Genomic DNA, 18,381 nt, shown 5'->3' with positions numbered 1-18,381 from the left:
AGGATTTATTCTTCAAATAAAGAGAGTTAAATGAAAGGGTAATTGCAGAGATATGCACAGGGTTAAGGGCTCAGCAGGAGAGGTTTTGGCATCCAGAGACCAGCAACAGTGCGATGTTGCTACTACTAGGGTAGAAGAGTTAAGGGGAAGGAGTAACATTAACGGCTATAGTGAGAACCAAGGAGAAGTGAGAGCCCCCGACCCCTGGCCATGACCTACACTTGTAGAGGCATTCAGTTATTGCCAGAGGTGTGGGCATCAAAGAAGAGAGAGGAATGAGGAGGAAATACCCGCAACTTCTTCCTCCTGAATGCTAGTTATTTAATATGCTAGCATATTAAACTCTGACTTTCTGTCCTTTGTCCTTTTTTTTTTTTTTTTTTTTTTTTTTTTTTGTGGTACGCGGGCCTCTCACTGTTGTGGACTCTCCCGTTGAGGAGCACAGGCTCCGGACGCGCAGGCTCAGCAGCCATGGCTCACGGGCCCAGCCGCTCCGCGGCATGTGGGATCTTCCCGGACCGGGGCACTAACCCGTGTCCCCTGCATCGGCAGGCGGACTCCCAACCACTGAGCCACCAGGGAAGCCCTTTTGCTATTATTTTTGTGTGAACAACTTCTAGTTCAACTATGAGAAATTCTCTTAGGTCTTAAAATTTACAGTTCCTCTTTCAATATTTCCTGTTAAACTGTCAGTGTTTATTCCCAGTGACGATAGTCGCAATCCAGAACTAACAGCCTGCTGTTTCAAAATATTTATTTCAATATTTGTGTTAAATGCTGTCTTTGTAATCTCATTTGCATTTATTCTCAAGGATAAAGCCAAAAAACAAAACCTTGAGTCATTTTTATAAATATGCATCTAGTTTTCAGGAAGCTGAATTCAAAAGCTTTGAGCATAGTCGTTCATCCTTATAATGGTTATCTGGGAGACTCAATATGGCCACCCTTATTGTCTTTAAGTAATCTTGCTCTGGCAGGAAATCGTGCAGAGTCAACAAATGCATCAGGCTAATGACAAAACTGAAGAACATTGAGATTGCTTAACATTCTGCATCAGGGAAGCACAGCACTAGATTTCTACTTCCTTGGAGTTGAAGACTTTTTAATACATAAAGCTTGCTAGGCAGCACATTTCCAATTGTGCTTTAATTAACAAAGGAATAGAAACATGAAGGAAATCAGCATGTCCTTTCAGACTGGTAGCATGCACAGCCCCGCAAAAGCAAAGCTGGAGCTACTAGAGTGAAAAAATCAGTAAGTAGTGTTGGTATTTGCCCCCCTTTTGCTGTCACATATGGATTCTCCAGAACTTTCATCAACTTTATTTTAAAGTCAGAATTAATATTAAGTGGGAAAATACTAATGGAAACACTGAGAATCTGGAGTATATCTATTCCATCAATATTCAACACATGCTTGATAATAATAGCTTCCTCTTTAGACACAGGTACAGCGTGGACAAAAATAATAACTGAGGGGCTTCCCTGGTGGCGCAGTGGTTGAGAGTCCGCCTGCCGATGCAGGGGACATGGGTTCGTGCCCCGGTCCGGGAAGATCCCACATGCTGCGGAGCGGCTGGGCCCGTGAGTCATGGCTGCTGAGCCTGCGCGTCCGGAGCCTGTGCTCCGCAACGGGAGAGGCCACAACAGTGAGAGGCCCACGTACCGCAAAAAAAAAAATAAATAAAAATAAAATAAAATCCAAGCTAGAAAAATTTGGCAGTTTAGCAAACTGCCTCTTCCCACACAGATCTATTGTTTTGGCTGACTGGAAGCAGTGGGTGTTGAAAGATTGAGTAGCAGAGCATAGAAGCCGGTATCTAAGACCGTAGGTCCCTAGGCTTGAAAACTATGTCTAGATAAGATCCTTGATTGTGGTTACTTGCTCATGGAACTGACCAGAAGTGAAAAACCCAAACTCCTACTATACTGACAAGGGTATTTGTTGTGAAAGAAATCCCAGCCTGGCCAGCTGCAGCGTAGCTACCCTCAGGCAATCATAAGGCTCCTGAATTTGCACAGAAAGATCATCCCATCCAAAGCGCATCTCATATGTGGTCGTGGAAGATGACGGACCAGGAATATTCTGTTTGTCTCCCCAAGAAACCACCTCGCACAGGAGCTGTGTAGCATATTTGATATTCGCTATGGACCAGCAACTGCTGTTTCTTTCCCCTTTTTTCCCCTAATGGGGAGTTTCTATTGTGTTTATTTCATTCCTCCTCGACCACTGAGTGCTGGCTGTGTTGTAAGTAGATAATTTTAATATGAAGACTTATTAACTAATAAAAGATGAGTAACTTTAACAGAGGTAAAATAGCACTCTAAAGAATATGGAAATAGTAAATATCGAGAGAAGTTACCACCTCTAGGCCTAAAGAAGAGTACTGAAAGGAGGAAAGTTTTTGTTTTTTGTTTTGTGTGTCTGCACCACGTGGCTTGCGGGATCTTAATTCCCTGACCAGGTATCGAACCTTCACCCCCTGCAGTGGAAGCACAGAGTCTTAACCACTGGACTGTCAGGGAAGTCCCCGAAGGAAAGTTTTTGGAAGAGCCTCTCCGCACCCGTTAATGATGAGACTCAGACCTCATTGGCGAGGATGTGGCAGCAGCCTACTGGATTGTGGAGTTTTCTGAGATGTCACGGACCAGAGCTGTTTTGCAGCCAGGGTGCCAGCTGAGATGAGCAGGAAGCTGCCCACCCGGGTGCTGGTGGGCAGGGACAGATAACTTACCTGTTGGGGTGACAGCAAAACTCACTAGAGGTTGGCAACCACTGGATCCCCTGCGTATAGCTGACAGCCATGCCATGGAGACAATGAAGCAGGCGTATTGGAACCAGGAAGAGAAACTCCTGCCTCTGCTCTTCCTTGAAATAGCCCTCCAGTACCCTCTATTTTCAGACTGATGCTGTACTCGCCAGCAAAGGGAAAATGTTTATGGGTCCAGAGCCAATTTTACAAAACAAGCAAAGAATTGTCGACTTCAAGCTGAGAGGCAAAAAATCGATAACTGACAAATGTTGACTTTGCAATGAGGTGGCCTGTGGAAAATTCCATAGATTTGATCACTCCAACATTGGCAACTTAACTTCTGTTATTGTTTAGGCTTTTCCAAACTTCTTTCAGCTAAGAGTGGAAAGATGACTTAGTTCTGGGTGATGAGATATGCTAGTTCTCCTTCCATTTTCTTCCCCTTTTCCCTGGAATGTGCACAAAATGACTGAGGCTGCAACACCCATCTTACCAGTGATAGGAAAAGGCTACGATGATCACACATCAACATAATTAAATGTATATATATTTATATATAGCTTTAAAATGTGTATATTATAAAAGAACACTCTTGGTGATCGTCACTGAGTCTACGTAAGGGTATAAGTGTTACTAAAAAGACATTTATATCTAGATTTACAAAATTCATTTATATAAACGAATATGCTTTGAATTGTGAGTTTACCCACTGTTTATTTTACATGGAATCACACTCAGATGTATCATGATATATAACAACTTTTTATTCCTGTGACTTTAATATTCTCTATGAATTCTTTGACTCCATTCCATCCTTCCAGCATTTGGATGGCAGAGGGCAAGAAACTAAATATTAGTCCAATTTGGCCCAATAGAGTAATTTAAAGAATCTTTTAATATGTCAGGTTTTCATAATTCCTTGAGTTCCCCCTTGTCTTCTCCAACATGTTTTATGGATGTATAAGGAGCTTGCGTTACCTTGTGGCCCTAGGGGTTAAGAGGGAGCCCTGACTTATATTTAGGTAACAAAAGTGGCTGGTGTCTGCAGCTCTGTGGTTATCAGTCTGGTCACTAGGAGTTCTGCTGGCATCTGCAGCTAAAACCTACCATTTGATGTAACCAGTTGCAGCTTGATTTAGGTCTGGTGGTTTTGCTTAGCTGACCAGACCCTGCATCATCTCTTTCTGTCTCTGTCAATCCCTCTGAGATCTTCCATATGCTTCAAATGATGCCTTGGCCAAGGCTAGCTACCCTGCAGACTCTAATTCAAGGTCGTCTGTATTTTTGCCATTGTGGTCCTTGTGACTTGACCCCTAGCTCTCAACGTAGAGCTTCCATATACTTCAAATGATGCCTTAGCCAAGGCTAGCTACCCTGCAGACTCTGATTCAAGGTCGTCTGTATTTTTGCCATTATGGTCCTCGTGACTTGACCCCTAGCACTCAACGTAGATCTTGCTTGCCCCTAAAATGATATACATGAACTTCCTGGTCCTCGTATACAATATAGGAGCCAAGGAAGACTTACCAGTGCTAAGCAAACCCTTCCTACCTGACCACACTATTTGATCCTCTTTGCTGGCCTGGAGCCATCCCATATTGTCTTGGGCTGCCTTGCACAAGCAGGATCCTCCCCGGATCCCAAACAGGAGGTAGGAAAACAATACTTGTTTTTTGGCATCCCTCTCAATCTACCAAACCTTCCTCTCTGCCTGCAAGACTTTGGCCTGGAGTTCAGTGGTCAGGGCATAGGTCACTACATTCTGACCTCTCTCCTATAGGCCCTTCTTCCTTCCACAGTCCCCTGGGGTTGGAAGGGACAAACTTGCCACTCTCCCTTCTTCCAGCCTTCCCCACAGCTCATTGTTTCCTCATTCTAAGGTGGGACCTGCTCTCCCGGAGGGCTGGGTTATCTTCTAATCAGATTAAACATCCCTCCTCATGAAGGAAACAAGAGAGGGGGAAGTATTCTGTCACTACAAGTAACATCTATGTCAATAGGTATAACTTTGTGTCAAAATGTCCAATGCCTATTGTGTGTGCGTATGTATATATTTATACTATAATTTCTTTAGGAAAATCTTTATTGATGGACATTTACTAGAACATTCCTCTGCTTATTTCTTTTTGCATTTGTACCGTTATCTTTTTTATGCATAGTTCTGTAAGGCTTTTACATAAAAGTTTAAACATATTTTATAGTTCGATGCATATTAGCTAATTCTCCATTAAAAAAGTCAATGTATACTTCTACCAACAACGCATAGGAGTTTCTGTTTCCTTTGCCAATACTGGATTTTGACTTTTATCACTGCCAATTTAATAAAGTGAACAATTCCATCTAAATTTTATCTAATTTTATTTTTAGCAATTTGAACATCTTATATTGGCCATTTGTATTCTTTAATGACTTGCCTAGTTCAATTTGCCTAGTTCATTTTATTATAATTATTATTCATATGGATTTGTAAAAAATCCTTGTGTATGCTAGGGAAACAAACCCTTTGGCATCAGTGATGCAATTATCTGCCCTTGTTTGCTCTTGTCTTTCCAACATATTTATGGAGATTTTGAAATATGCTGACCTTTCAGTTTTTTCTGGTTATATTTTTCAGTAACTTCTTTTTTGATTTCTTCTTTGCATGACTTTAAAAATAGTCATCCATATTTCTTTTGATATTTTAGGGTTTCTTTTGTAACTTTTAATATTGAAACCATCTGAAATCTATTTGATATAAGCAGTAAATTTGATATCCAGCTTAAGATTTTATAAAATGGCTAACAAGTTATTCCAATAGCATTTATTCAATAATTCACTTATCTCTCCCTGTTAAGTGCCATCTTACCACATATTAAGAGTCTTCACATGTACTTGGGCCTATTTCTTGACTATTGATGCCATCTGATTTCTCTCTCTCTTTGTAATCCTGTATAGTATTTATTGCATGGCTTAAGTAGCTATAGATTACTTTTATTTTTCAGCTGTGGCTCTTTTTGCTTAATTTTTTTTTTTTTTTTTTTTTTTTTTTTTTTTTTTTTGCTGTACGCGGGCCTCTCACTGCTGTGGCCTCTCCCGTTGCGGAGCACAGGCTCCGGACGCACAGGCTCAGCGGCCACGGCTCACGGGCCCAGCCGCTCCGCGGCATATGGGATCCTCCCAGACCGGGGCACGAACCCGTATCCCCTGCATCGGCAGGCGGACTCTCAACCACTGCGCCACCAGGGAGGCCCTTTTTGCTTAATTTTTATCCAACTAAATAGTGAGTCATTTTGGCATGTTTCAAAAAATAGCAAATTGGGATTTTAAATGAGTTTAAATTAAATTTGTAAATAGTATAGGGGAAAATGATACTTTGATAATTTGAGTTTTCCTGCCAAACAATGAGGCATATGTCTTCATTTGTGTGGATTTTAAAAAAATGTCCATTAATAAAATTTTGTTATACAGGGTTTACCTATTTCTCGCTAATTTTATTTCTAAGAATTTCATATTTTTCTATTATATTTGCTAATGGTATATTTTCTTTCATTTTCTAAGTATTTCTTTTTTTCATATAGGAAAGCAATATCTTTTGGCAGAGTAATTTTATACCTTACTAAAATTTCTAATTGGATCTCAAATTCTTTTTTTTAGTACTTAAGCTAGATATCGATGGTTTGTTTTCTCATTCATTCATTCAGCTATCTAACGAGGGGTAGAGAGTGAGCTGGGGCCGTGGGCAGCTGTGCTCTTGCCACTGTCCTCCCAAGTCTGATGACCTCCTGTCACTGTGGAAATTGATTTCATGAAACACGATCAGTGTGAAGCTCCACAGCTTATGGGCTGTCTTTTCTTTCTCCAGTTCACTTTATTCAGCAGCTCTCAGGCTACTTTTCCCCGTTCTCCTCCAGCCCAGGTTTGCCATCAAGTCTCAACTCAGTCAGCGGTTCTGATCAATGAAAAGAGGAATTGCTTGGCCTCAAATTCTCTCCCTCAGTTCTGCATCCCAGTCAGTCCCTGTCTTTATCCGTCTTGGTGAGGGTACTTACTAGGTTCTTCAACCTTGTTCACATATTGATATTTCCCACATACTACACTGACTTTGTGATTGAGGAAAATACCCTGAACTTGTACTTTAAATTTAATTGAATATGACAGATATTCTCCATTCATTCAATTCCTAGTTATTCTCTTAAGTTTATGATGGGGGTTGTGACTGTTCCTTGTTGTTTTTCATATATTTTTGTTTATGTTTGTTCACTTGGCTGATTTAAGAAAGGTAAAAGAGCGTACATTTACTGTTTTCCTACAAAGCCACACATACTTATTTTAACAAGCACTCAATATTAGCTTTTATCATTATGCTTTCTTTGAGCATCATTTCTTTATGTTTTTCAATCTTACTCTTTCTTCAAGGTATGGAAACTAAATTGTTTTGCATGTATAGATGCATTTATAAAACCTTTGTTTTTATTATTAGTATATATGGTTCTTTCTTAATTAAAGCAGTTTTATTTTAACCCTCGATACTAGTATTCTCACATTAAGATACGAAAGTTTTATCTTTGTAATAACGACCATTTTTCTATTTCCTGTTGCAGTTCTTGACATAGAGTGTTCATTAAAAAAATGTCTGTATGAATGCACATATATTTCGAAGATGGGGTCATATATTCTTCCTCAGTACATAAAAATTTTTTAACTTATATATTATAAATCTGGAGGAGCCACATTAGACTTTCAATAGTGGCAAAGTCTGATTCTCTTAAAATATGTAATGCTTCTTTTATATATTGTTTCATGTTTTAGAATAAATATATAATTAAGCAAACATTTACAATAATATTCCAATATTATCTGAAATGCCAGTTCACACATTTTACATTCTCAGAGGCTGTATGATGCAGATGAAAGAGGAAGTGTAGATCTTAACAGACCTCAGCATGAACCTCCCATTGAAAACACTAGGGATTAATCTTTCAATCAAATAGAGCTATTGCCACTCAAGCACATTATAAATTGCTAACATATATTGAGCACTCACGGTATACCAAGTGCTGTGCTAAACCCTTGATTCTCATTATCTCCTTCCATTTTCACAACAAACCTGTGAGGTAGATGTTATCACCTATTCTACAATTCAGCTAGAAATATTTTAGTTTTGCTTCATTATGTCTAGGACTTCCCTCTAAGTATTATTTTTCTTAAGATTCTTAATTAGGATGGACATATCCGTATAGATGTTTGCTAAAGAATGGTTACCTTAAAGTAAGGGTAAGCATAGAATATAGACACTGAACTATCTCATAATTAATTATTTGGTAAAGTTAAATACAACCCATTCAGAGCAAAGCAATATTAAGAGTAATTTCCATACTGTATTACTTTTCTTTAATAAAACCCATCGATTTCCTCTTTGAAACATACTTTATTTTAAAGCTAGTCAATATAACTATTTATTTTTATTAAACAAATTATTTTCGGTTAACGGAAAGAGTGGTAGATTTTCCGTTGTTGATACATGAAAGAGATTTGACCCATAAAAAGTGGCTGTTTCGTAGATTCATTTGCTGGGTAAACTGTCAGGTAACCTCCATAAATGGGCTGTCGTGTTATTTCATTTATTTTTATTATTTGAACTCAAATTAACTCTACAGTTTCACAATTTATCTCTCATGAATCTGAGCCGTTAAGTAAGACAGAAGAAAAGGTACAGTTCCATTCGGCTCTAACATATCATTGGCTGTCAGGTAAACCTTGTTATGCTGTCCATCCTCATTTAACTATCCCACAAGATCTCTTAATGAAGTTAAGCCCCAAGTTCACTCCAATAATTCTGTGGCAAGAGTTTGTGCAATGTAACAATTCATCACTTGTCAGGAAGGCACTTTTAGTTTATACATTTAATAAGGGCATCCTCTAGCTTGGTTAATTAGAAGTGAACAGTTTGCATATTTACTAAATGCAGAGTGTCATTGCCACCACGGCCTATTGCCTACATGAATTATTTCTCTATCTGCAATAAACAGCTGGGTAATTATTACTGCCATAATCAGATAAATTCCCTCTGTAAGGCTTTTTCTTACATGGCAATTCTTTGAACTCATCCAAAGCTGAACAAAATTTATGAACTCCAGCAGCGAGGCCACTTTTTCATACTAGGGTGTCCCTGTTCCCTGTTTCAAGGACGTAAAGTGAAGCACCATAGATATTGTGTAAATAAGGAGAATAAATATGATTACCTAAAGATAATGTTTCAATAAACCACATTTTAAAAATATAATGTTCTGATCTCAGCCAACTAAATGATAGCAGTTTGGCTTTATCGAATTGTATCCAGGTGACAGGCTCTTTTCGTAAGGGCTAGCCTAAGACATAAAGAAAATAACATTTTAGTTTTCAAGGACCAAACTAGTCTGCAGTGTTAACTGTCTGCATGACTTTCTTTCTGTAGAATCACTTTATATATGAAGAGACAATGATTATAGCAATTAATTTAGTAGAATTTAGATAATAACATACTAGAGTGTCTAACTTAAAGTACAGCATGTAATCTTTCTTTTAAAAACTATCTATTATTTATCCATCATTAGTAATTAATGACATAATCCATATAATCACTTTAAAATATGGAATGATATCAACTATTTGATCACAGCCTTTTTACGTTATTTTTATTTTTACCAAGAATGCACTACCTTTAACAATTTGCTATTTCAAAACATTTTTAAAGCCAAGTATATAAAAAGGAAAAAACCCTTCATTCCTGAGATAGAATTAATAAACGGAAAAAGCTTATTACATCGGGTATAATTTTGTTATATATGTATCTGTATATATTTTTAATTTTTTTCAAATTTAACTCTTTATACAATGAATTTCAAGAAGTTTACAAAAGACGTTTATGAGTAAAAGAAACAAGGATCATGGTAAAGGAAAATACAGAATGATAACTCTGATGGTGTGATTGATCAGGGGATGTGATTAGTTAAGCATGTCCCATTGTCAAAATGGAGAAAACATTACTGCATATGCAAGAAACAGCTTTTCTAGAAATTTCGGGAAATTTCACATATGAATCCTCAATAGGAGACACAGTAATGTAGTGAACAATGACTTCTTTAACTTTTTTTTTTTTTTTAAACAGAAAAAAGCTCTCTGAATTTCAAGTTTCTCTTTTTTGTGGTGATATTTGGGGGGGAAAAAGAGCCAAAACGTAGCAATAAACTGTTACTCATTTGAAAGCAAGGGACTAAAATATGTTGGTTTGTGGACTTAGCCTCGTGGTTGTCCAACTTGGAGGAATGGATGGATTAGAAGTTCTTATCTCTCACTTATCCTAGCTGATCCTTTGATAGGAGGTGGGTGGAAGAGAGTTGTTTTTTTGTGTTTTCTTTCCCTGTTTAATTCTGTGCTAAGGATTGGTAATGCTGTTTTTAATATTGCTGATTGAGAGTAAATTTATATAGTGGAAATCAGATTTGGGTATCTGATATCTTAATAATACACATTTACAGTCATACTTGAAGTTACGTTTTAAGTTACTGTGAAAGTGTATTGAGAAAATGTAACTATTGCTAAAAAATTATTTAAAGTACCATCCAACCGGCTATTTGCCCTTCACCTTATTTGACCTTTTTGAAGCACATGACAGTGTTGATTACTTTCTTCTCTACTCTCTCTTATAACTTAGCTTCTCTGAAGGCACTCTCTCCTGGCTTCCTTTCTACTTTTCTCTCGTTTCCTCTCCATTTCTTTTGTGGACTCACCTTTATTTGCCTGATCTTGAATATTAGTATTCTCTCTTTGATGCACTTGCCTTTTCATTCTTTATCCTCTGGACAGTCTCCTCCACTTCAGTGACTTCTGTTACCACTTATGTTTTGATGATTTATAAATCTGAATATTCTCCAGCCAAGAATGTTCTGATTATTATAAACATTTATTCAAATGCCTGCTAACACTGCCACTTGGACATCCACAGACACCTCAAATTAAGCATCTTTATATGTGAAATAATAATTTTTCCCCAGATGTCTTCTTCTTATGGTGAATTGGACCATTTTTCATTTCGGTGCCCAAGCCAGAAACATGGGGTTCATACTAAAGATGCTTTTCTCCATTCTGTTGACCAAGCTCTATCACTTCTTTTCCTAGCCCTCTGTTCTCATTCTTCATCAAGCTATCCTTCCTTCTGCTGCCTGAATGACTCTAAAATACAGATCCGATTAATGTAATCTGTTGTATTTCCTTCCTTTTAAGGTTTCCCTAGTAAAAGGTGACTTAGAGATCCTAGAAATATGTAAACTATAAACACGAGGATTATATTTGAGAGCATCTTCTTGGCATAAGAAATAAGCAAACCCAAAGTAAATGCATTATATTCTTAAATAGTTATAATACTTAAAAACTTGGATCGTTGAGAAAAAATTGTTAACAGGTATCTTAGTTAAAATATTATTGTAGAATGGGAATTCCTAAAGAGTGTGTGTGTGTATATAGAGAGAGATACAACTAACAGATGTGTGTATATATATATATATATATATATATATATATATGTATATATGTATATATATATAAAATAGAAATTTTGTGATGAAGAGGAAATATATGCAGTGGTGTCATAGTACAAAAGCAGTGAATTAAAAAAGCATCACTTTTTAAAAAATACTTTTTTCGTTCCCCCTTTGTAATGCCTTTAAGCTTTTTCCATCTTGTTTCTCTTCTAATCTGTCTATTTCCTCTCTCAGGAGTGACATTGAAGAGAACTGAGAGAAAATCACCCCAGTTTCTATCTCTCTCTGTTCTTTCTACTGCTATTTTGTAGTCTTTTCTTATCCTGGCTAAGAATACATAGGATAAGATTCTGTTTAGCATTCATATGAAAGAGATATCTAAGATCAATTATAAAATAATTGGTCAATAAATAGTTTTCCCAAACTCATTTATTGAAGTTACATGTGATAGACTGCTTTAAAATAGTTGCCATCATCCTATGGTACGTCAGTGCTTTATGATAGCATCAGGATTAGTTTAGAGAGGTCCCTGATCTGTGTTGAGTGGATTACATGAAAAAGCAACCACAATTATTTTTGCTTTAAAGTGAAGTTAACACATTTTAAATAAGAGACGATGTGTGATTTTGGAGTAAACGCAAAGTAAATAAGATCTTACAGTTCTTTTCATTTGAAATGGGAACTTTAGCTGCTCAACTCTGAACTCTACCCAAAACAAAACTTCAGTAGCTTGATCCTCATTCTCCACAGCTGAATGAATTACTGTGAAGATACACTCTCAAGGGAGAGAGAATGTGATGTGCCTTGATCTACCTTTTTGCCAGAAAGCCCCCATGCTGTGTCTCAAAGTCACTGTCTGTAAAGTCATTTCATTTCACAAAGAAGAACAGGAACCTTGTTAATGATACCTGCCCCTTACCAACCTCAGGGGGATGTGAGGATGAACTAACTGGGAGCTCCTGAAAATGATGCACTGAGTCAATATATTTTATTATTATGCCTATTATTGTACTTAGCTCACTGTTGCTCTCAATTATTGGACATCATATACGTTACATAAAATTTTACTTCCTTTTATAGAAGTTGTCCAGAGTAGTAAAAAGAAAATAATTTTACAGTGATACATGTGCATATGTTTAGAAAGAATGCTATGCAAAAAATTCTTTTCAACTGAGTCTATTCAAAAGAGCCAGAAGAAGAAAAAAATTGATTTTCGTGAATGATCTTTCAATGGAGTCTTATTGCTTTTTAAAACCATGAAAAGTACGCAAATGAAATAATGGAGCAATTGGATGCTCCCTTTTTACGATCAGAGTGAAGTCATGGTACTGTAATTTTATGACATTGACCATTATCTTCTTTTTTCACTTTTTTTATTCTCAAAATATCTAGTCTATAGCATACAAATTTGCTAGCATTACCCTTCGAGAGACTATTCACCCTTGGTCAGGGAGCCTTTCTTCTGCTCTAAAGTGCATTGCCCCCAACTTGCTGTTGATAGATCAAGTCAACCAAAGAAAGCTGGAGTCTTTTGTGAATAATCCATCCTCGTTTCATTACCACTCCCCTCCATCCCAGCTTGCTCGCTTTAGTGAAAGCTCGCTTTAGTGATCTGATGATGAAGAAGAGTAGCGATAGTTCATTTAAACTTTTCCAAAACAAAGCAGCTTTTCCCTTTTGAGGACTTTGGGAAAATAATATGGATACTACAATATTCAAAGTTACAGGAAAAAGGTCTATCGTTATCTAAATAAAATATTGGCTTGGGCAAAATTTATGGTATGAGTATAGTATTGTGCTTAAAGGCATGGATTTTGGTGTCAGACCTAGATTCAAATTCTAGCTCTGCCACTTTCTAGTTTGAGAGTTTGGGCAGAGATCTCACCTCTGTGAAATGGGTGTGGGTAATATCTGCATCACAGGACTGTGAAAGGATTAAATGAGGTATTGTAGATGTCTTAGCCAGGAAGCTCTTGGAAACAAAACGTAAGTCAAGGATTAAACTGCCAATCCTTTATTTGGGTGGTTCTAGCTCAGGACAACGAGGGTGAGGGAGTGAAGTGTCAGAGATGGAAACAGACTCTGAGACAGTGATTTGGTTCGTGAGTGTCATTGGGGAGCGTTTGGGGAATAACATCTCTAAGGGAGTGGAAGAGGAAAGCAGAGGGAGGAGATGAGCCTCATCGGAAGTCTCAGCCAATCTCAGGAAGCTCTGGGCTTTGGATGGGCCTTGAGAGTAGCTCTAGATTGACACAGAGGCTCTGGGCCTGTGTATTCCTTCAACCACCAGTCATTGGATGCAGACTGGGGGAGAGGGTGACAAAACCTGGGGTGGGGCAGCTGATTTTCTCCAGTGGGATGTAGCTTGAGCTGTCAGCCACCAACAGTCAGGGCAGCTGTATTGGGTGCTTTGGTCCTATAGGGAGGATGTGATAGGATGACCTCCTGCAGCCCTGGACCACTGCTTCACATCACGTTCCAGAGTGACTCAGCCTAGTGGAGCAGGTGTGCATTCTTTTGTTAGCCACATAGGTTTTCTCCCAATCTGCAAGGAGACCTCTCAAAGCAGTATGTGAAAGACAGTAAAAAAGGGAAATTCATTTGCATGAATCTCTTCTGTCTTCTGTTTCCCACTGGTCAAGGTTTACCCCATGCTTCCTGCCTCTTAGGAAGCCAGATTTCTTGCTCTGCCTTGTGGGAAATCTCATCCGTAAAGTGCACACTAGTGGAGAGAGAAAGGAGAAGATCATTGACGGGATTTAAGAAAGCATAAAAGATTCCTATTCAATTATGTAGATAAAGCAAGTAACCTAGTATGCAGCTCACAGGAAACAGTCTCTAATGTAGCACCTTACTGTGTGCCAGCCACTACTCTAAGCACTTTACATAGATTAATCTCTTCAATCCTCACAATAGCTTCATGAAGAAGATACAAATGCTGATAATATATTTGCATTTTACAGATGAGGATATTGAGGCTCAAAGATTAAACAGCTAGTAAGTAGCTCAGCAGAGATTTTATAATCAGGTGTAATTTCAGAGTCTATGTTGTTTAACTGCTCTACGATATTGCCTCCAAGTGGCTATTATTATTTTTATTATTGTTATCACTACTAGAATATGTAAATATTTTATTATCATTATAGATATCATTAGCAAAATATATTCAAATATGTAAAGCTTTACATAGTTTCAGTAATTTTTGCCTTTATTTTAAAACTAATATCACAAAATGTTTTGTATATATAAAAACTGGTACAGAAAGTCTGGGGACTTATCCTTGTTTCTCTAACTATATAATAGGAAACAGGATCATAAGATAAAAGTAAATATGCATGGTTCCTTCAATAAAAGTAGCTTCTGCATAGTATTTCTTGTATCAGCATGACTATAGCCAGGTCTGTGGTTAGAGAATCTGCAAATCTAGGGATTCTAATTCCATTTCTACCATTAACTGATTTGTTATTCAGAATGGGTCATTTCATCTATTTATGTGTTTTCATATTTGTAAAATAGGTTAATTAATTATACCTATCCCATATATATCACAGGATTTTTCTTGAAGATAGAAATAAGTCAATACACCTGAAATTAAAAAAAAATATTCATAACAACCTGAAACTATTTGGAGAAATTTTTAATTGTTTAAAAAGCATTTTAAAAATTGCTGGATTAAAAAATAGATAAATTTTATATTTTTGCAGGGAACCCTAGTTACAATGGTTTCCAGCTTTTAATCTTAATGGGATCGTAATTTTTTACTGCATCCTTTACATTGAGCCATATCTTCATCTAGATTGCTATAACAAAAACCTGTATATCAAGGATAAATAATTTATTCAGCTCTTCCTACTTGGTTATTTAACAAAGAATATTTAACATAAATATAATTGTGGTGTTCAATACAACTGTATACTCTCAAGTAGGGCAATAAATCAGCTAGGAACTTTAGATTGATTTTTTTTCAATAATTATATGAATTGACTAAATTAATTATTTTTGTGGTTTGAGATTACCCCAGATTAGTTTTTCTAGGGTTTTGTCAAATTTCTTGGATTTATTTGTAGGGCTTCCCAGTTCCTTCTAGACTTACTCTGTGTTTTCTTTATATACTGGAAACTGACATTCTTTTACATCTCTCTCAGTTTTAACTCTCCTTGTCAAGCTCCCCAAGTACACATTGTTTTAATTTTGTATTTCCGTATCCTGAAGATGGATGGTTTTTACTACTTCAAGTAATTTCCACCCTCATTTTGTATCCAAGTCCTATTTACTTCTTTGTACCTTGCCTGTTCATGTATGTGTTGAACTTTATTGGGCCTTTTTTCTTTCGTATGTAAGATCTCTTCATATTCATTAAATTATTTATAGAACACAAACTTCTTTGTAGATGTGTTTTTTAATTTTTTTGATTACTCGGAAAATTCCTGTCCTTATCTTTGGAGTAACATAAAATTGGATACATGCATATCTGAGTAATTATCCTTATAGTGGCAGTTCATTGATTATTTTAAATTATCTTAAAGACTTATAAGAGGAATTAGAGAAGAGATATTTATTTTTTACATAATATCAAAAGTAAAGGTGAAAATGACGTATTCACTTCCTTATGTAACATATGATTGTTACTTTTCCTGGTAAAAATTCTCATTTATTCATATGTAACTGCCTTGAAATTTGTACCTAAGGACAAAGAAAGGTCACCAATCCCTCTAACTCCTGGTTCTTTGTCAAAAATGGACACAGTTAATGAGGTTTGTTTGGTACAGAACAAATTCTCAGACACAGATAGAGATCCTTTCAATGGAAACAAATTTGTTTGGCTTTACCAGGTTACTTAGCGATTAATAATAGCCTTGAGATGCAGGTCAGAAAGGTCATTGTACCAGCCTGCCAGCACAATCTAAATGTGCAGCCAGCCCAGCTCCGTGGGTGCAGAAGCCCCCAAAATACTATGCATAAAGTAGAACAGGCTATTTTCTGACTCCTTTTTTCATATTAATAAGCAATTTTCAAGAGAAGGGTGGCAAAATGAGGGCCATGCCACTCCAAGTAATTCATTTATTTTGCAATTTAATCTTATGTTGGAAAAAATAGCTCTGCTGCAATAGCAGAGCATGGTGATTTTTAAACGCCAGAGTGTTTCATAAGTAACCTTGTATGAAGTATTGTATTAGTAGCCTTTAACAGAAAATTGTGACAAAAATATTTCCAGTCATTGAAGTAGAAATGAGAATCTTTTTTTTTTTTTTTAAATTTTTGGAATTCTCCCCTCTACTTTCCCCTGCTATCTTTGAGGTATGTGCCCAGATGCATTACTTAAAATTGTACTTATAGAACTAGACACTAAGTTACATATCTGTTTTTTAAAAGCATAAAGTACAATTTCAAAACATTATTTTAACATGAGTGGTTAAACTTGTTCTATGAAAATAAAGGATTTATTCTTCCATAACTTGATAATATTCTATTTAGCAGGTATTTGTCACAAAGTATATTTTAAGAGGTGATTTTTTTGTTTAAATTTTTAAAATACATACACATAAGTGATGAAAATTTCATTATTTTAATGGAATTTATTACACTTAGAAAATTGTGAACTTATGCACCCAATTTGGCTTTTATTCTAATTATCGATATAATTGAACAAAATGTCAACCTTTCAAGTACAGGATAATATATGTAATCTTGTTGATATTATTTAAACTGTTTAACTGAAGTAAACTTAGGATAAATTAAGTATATGTGTAAAAACCCATCACACTTTTTAAATTAGCCTGTTAGTGTGTAAAGTAAACAATGAGAACTTGGTAAATACCAAATTTAAAGGAAATCAATAGCCCAGTTGTTTTCTTAGGATATTTAACTAAGTCCAAAATAGCCAAAGAAAATGATAGCATAGTAATTAACTTACTTTGCATTTGATACAGTTCCTCAGCTATTGAACTGATTATAATATGTAGATACTTGATTTTCAAAATTTCACCACTGAAAAATCACTTAAATGCTTTTTAAAGATTGCAAAGATTCCCCTAGAATGTGCCGGTAAGTTCGATTCTACCACTGATTTTGATGGATGTGGACAATGGTTACCCCTCAAAAACTTACTTGATTCTCATCAGTGAAAGAATTAAAAGGTTAGTAGATTTTTCGTATCATGAATAACCGCAAACTGATTCCTGCAGGAAGGCTCTGGAGGAGTTTGCAGAGATGAAAGAAAGGGAAGAGAAGAAGGCCGACCTGGAAAGGGAGGAGAAGAAAAGAGATTACCAAGCCCGAAAGATGCATTACCTCCTCAGCACAAAGCAGGTTGGTCTACCTGTCCCTGACAGCTCGCGGAAGCCACTTGGGCACCCAGCCTGACAGAGATAAACTAGCAGGCTGAATGGGACATGACTTGTTGAAAAGATATCACAAAGGCACTACTTCGAGTTCAGTTCCGTGCTGCTGTGTAGGTGCACGCAGGCACCCCGGCTGGTCTGACAGCAGCTTCATAGAGGCAGCCAGGCGAGGCTGGCAGAAAGGTCCAAGTCAGCACTGCGATCCGCCACAAAGGGCATAACCTTCTTTTCCAAATCCAGCCTGAGTGGCTTATTGTTGTGTTGTGAATTGATCAAGAACTAAGAAGTTATTAAGCTGAGGTCACTTTCATGTTTTCTCTGTTAATCAAGTGAACGTTGAGATTAAAACCATTCTTGCATCCTTTCTATTCTATTAATCTAATAAATTCCGAGGCAAGTTTTCATGTATAGCTTTTAAACATACTGCTTGAGCAGTTGCATCTTCGTATAGAAATATAAATGTGGGATTTGGAATACTTAGAAATTTCTTTTCTGATACGTGGGAAGATTTTACTGCTTCAGATCTTGTCATGGTTGCTAAGAAAAAGAATTGCATGTCGAATATTCTGCTCACAAAGAAATACGGTTAAAAAAAGCATGAATTTGGGGGATGAGATGTGTTTTGTTACTTGAGCTTGAGGCTGGAAACTAGCTATTTCTTGGTTTTTATTCTCTCTCCTAGACTTCAAGTCCAGTCTTAGAGTTCTAGCTGAGTTGCATATGCATATGTGTTCCGACAGGGAGGGGCAAGTGAAGTCCCAGTGGGAGAGGGTGAGAGCTGAGACTGAAT

The 18,381-nt window shown here is 36.9% G+C and overlaps 1 protein-coding gene across 1 annotated transcript in view; it reads left to right on the top strand.

The window, feature by feature from the left end:
* SPATA17 (spermatogenesis associated 17) overlaps positions 1–18,381 on the top strand; it is a 180,153-nt gene that overhangs the window by 54,517 nt on the left and 107,255 nt on the right. Inside the window, exon 6 of the mRNA XM_082616091.1 lies at positions 17,436–17,559. Coding sequence (XP_082472217.1) covers positions 17,436–17,559 — 124 coding nt within the window. The remainder of the gene's footprint in view (positions 1–17,435; positions 17,560–18,381) is intronic.

The sequence above is a fragment of the Mesoplodon mirus genome (genome assembly GCF_964341445.2).
Source record: "Mesoplodon mirus genome assembly, chromosome: 3".
NCBI classification, from domain to species: domain Eukaryota; kingdom Metazoa; phylum Chordata; class Mammalia; order Artiodactyla; family Ziphiidae; genus Mesoplodon; species Mesoplodon mirus.
The sequence above is the reverse complement of the archived record's forward strand: the minus strand, read 5'-3'. Positions and strand labels throughout refer to the sequence as shown.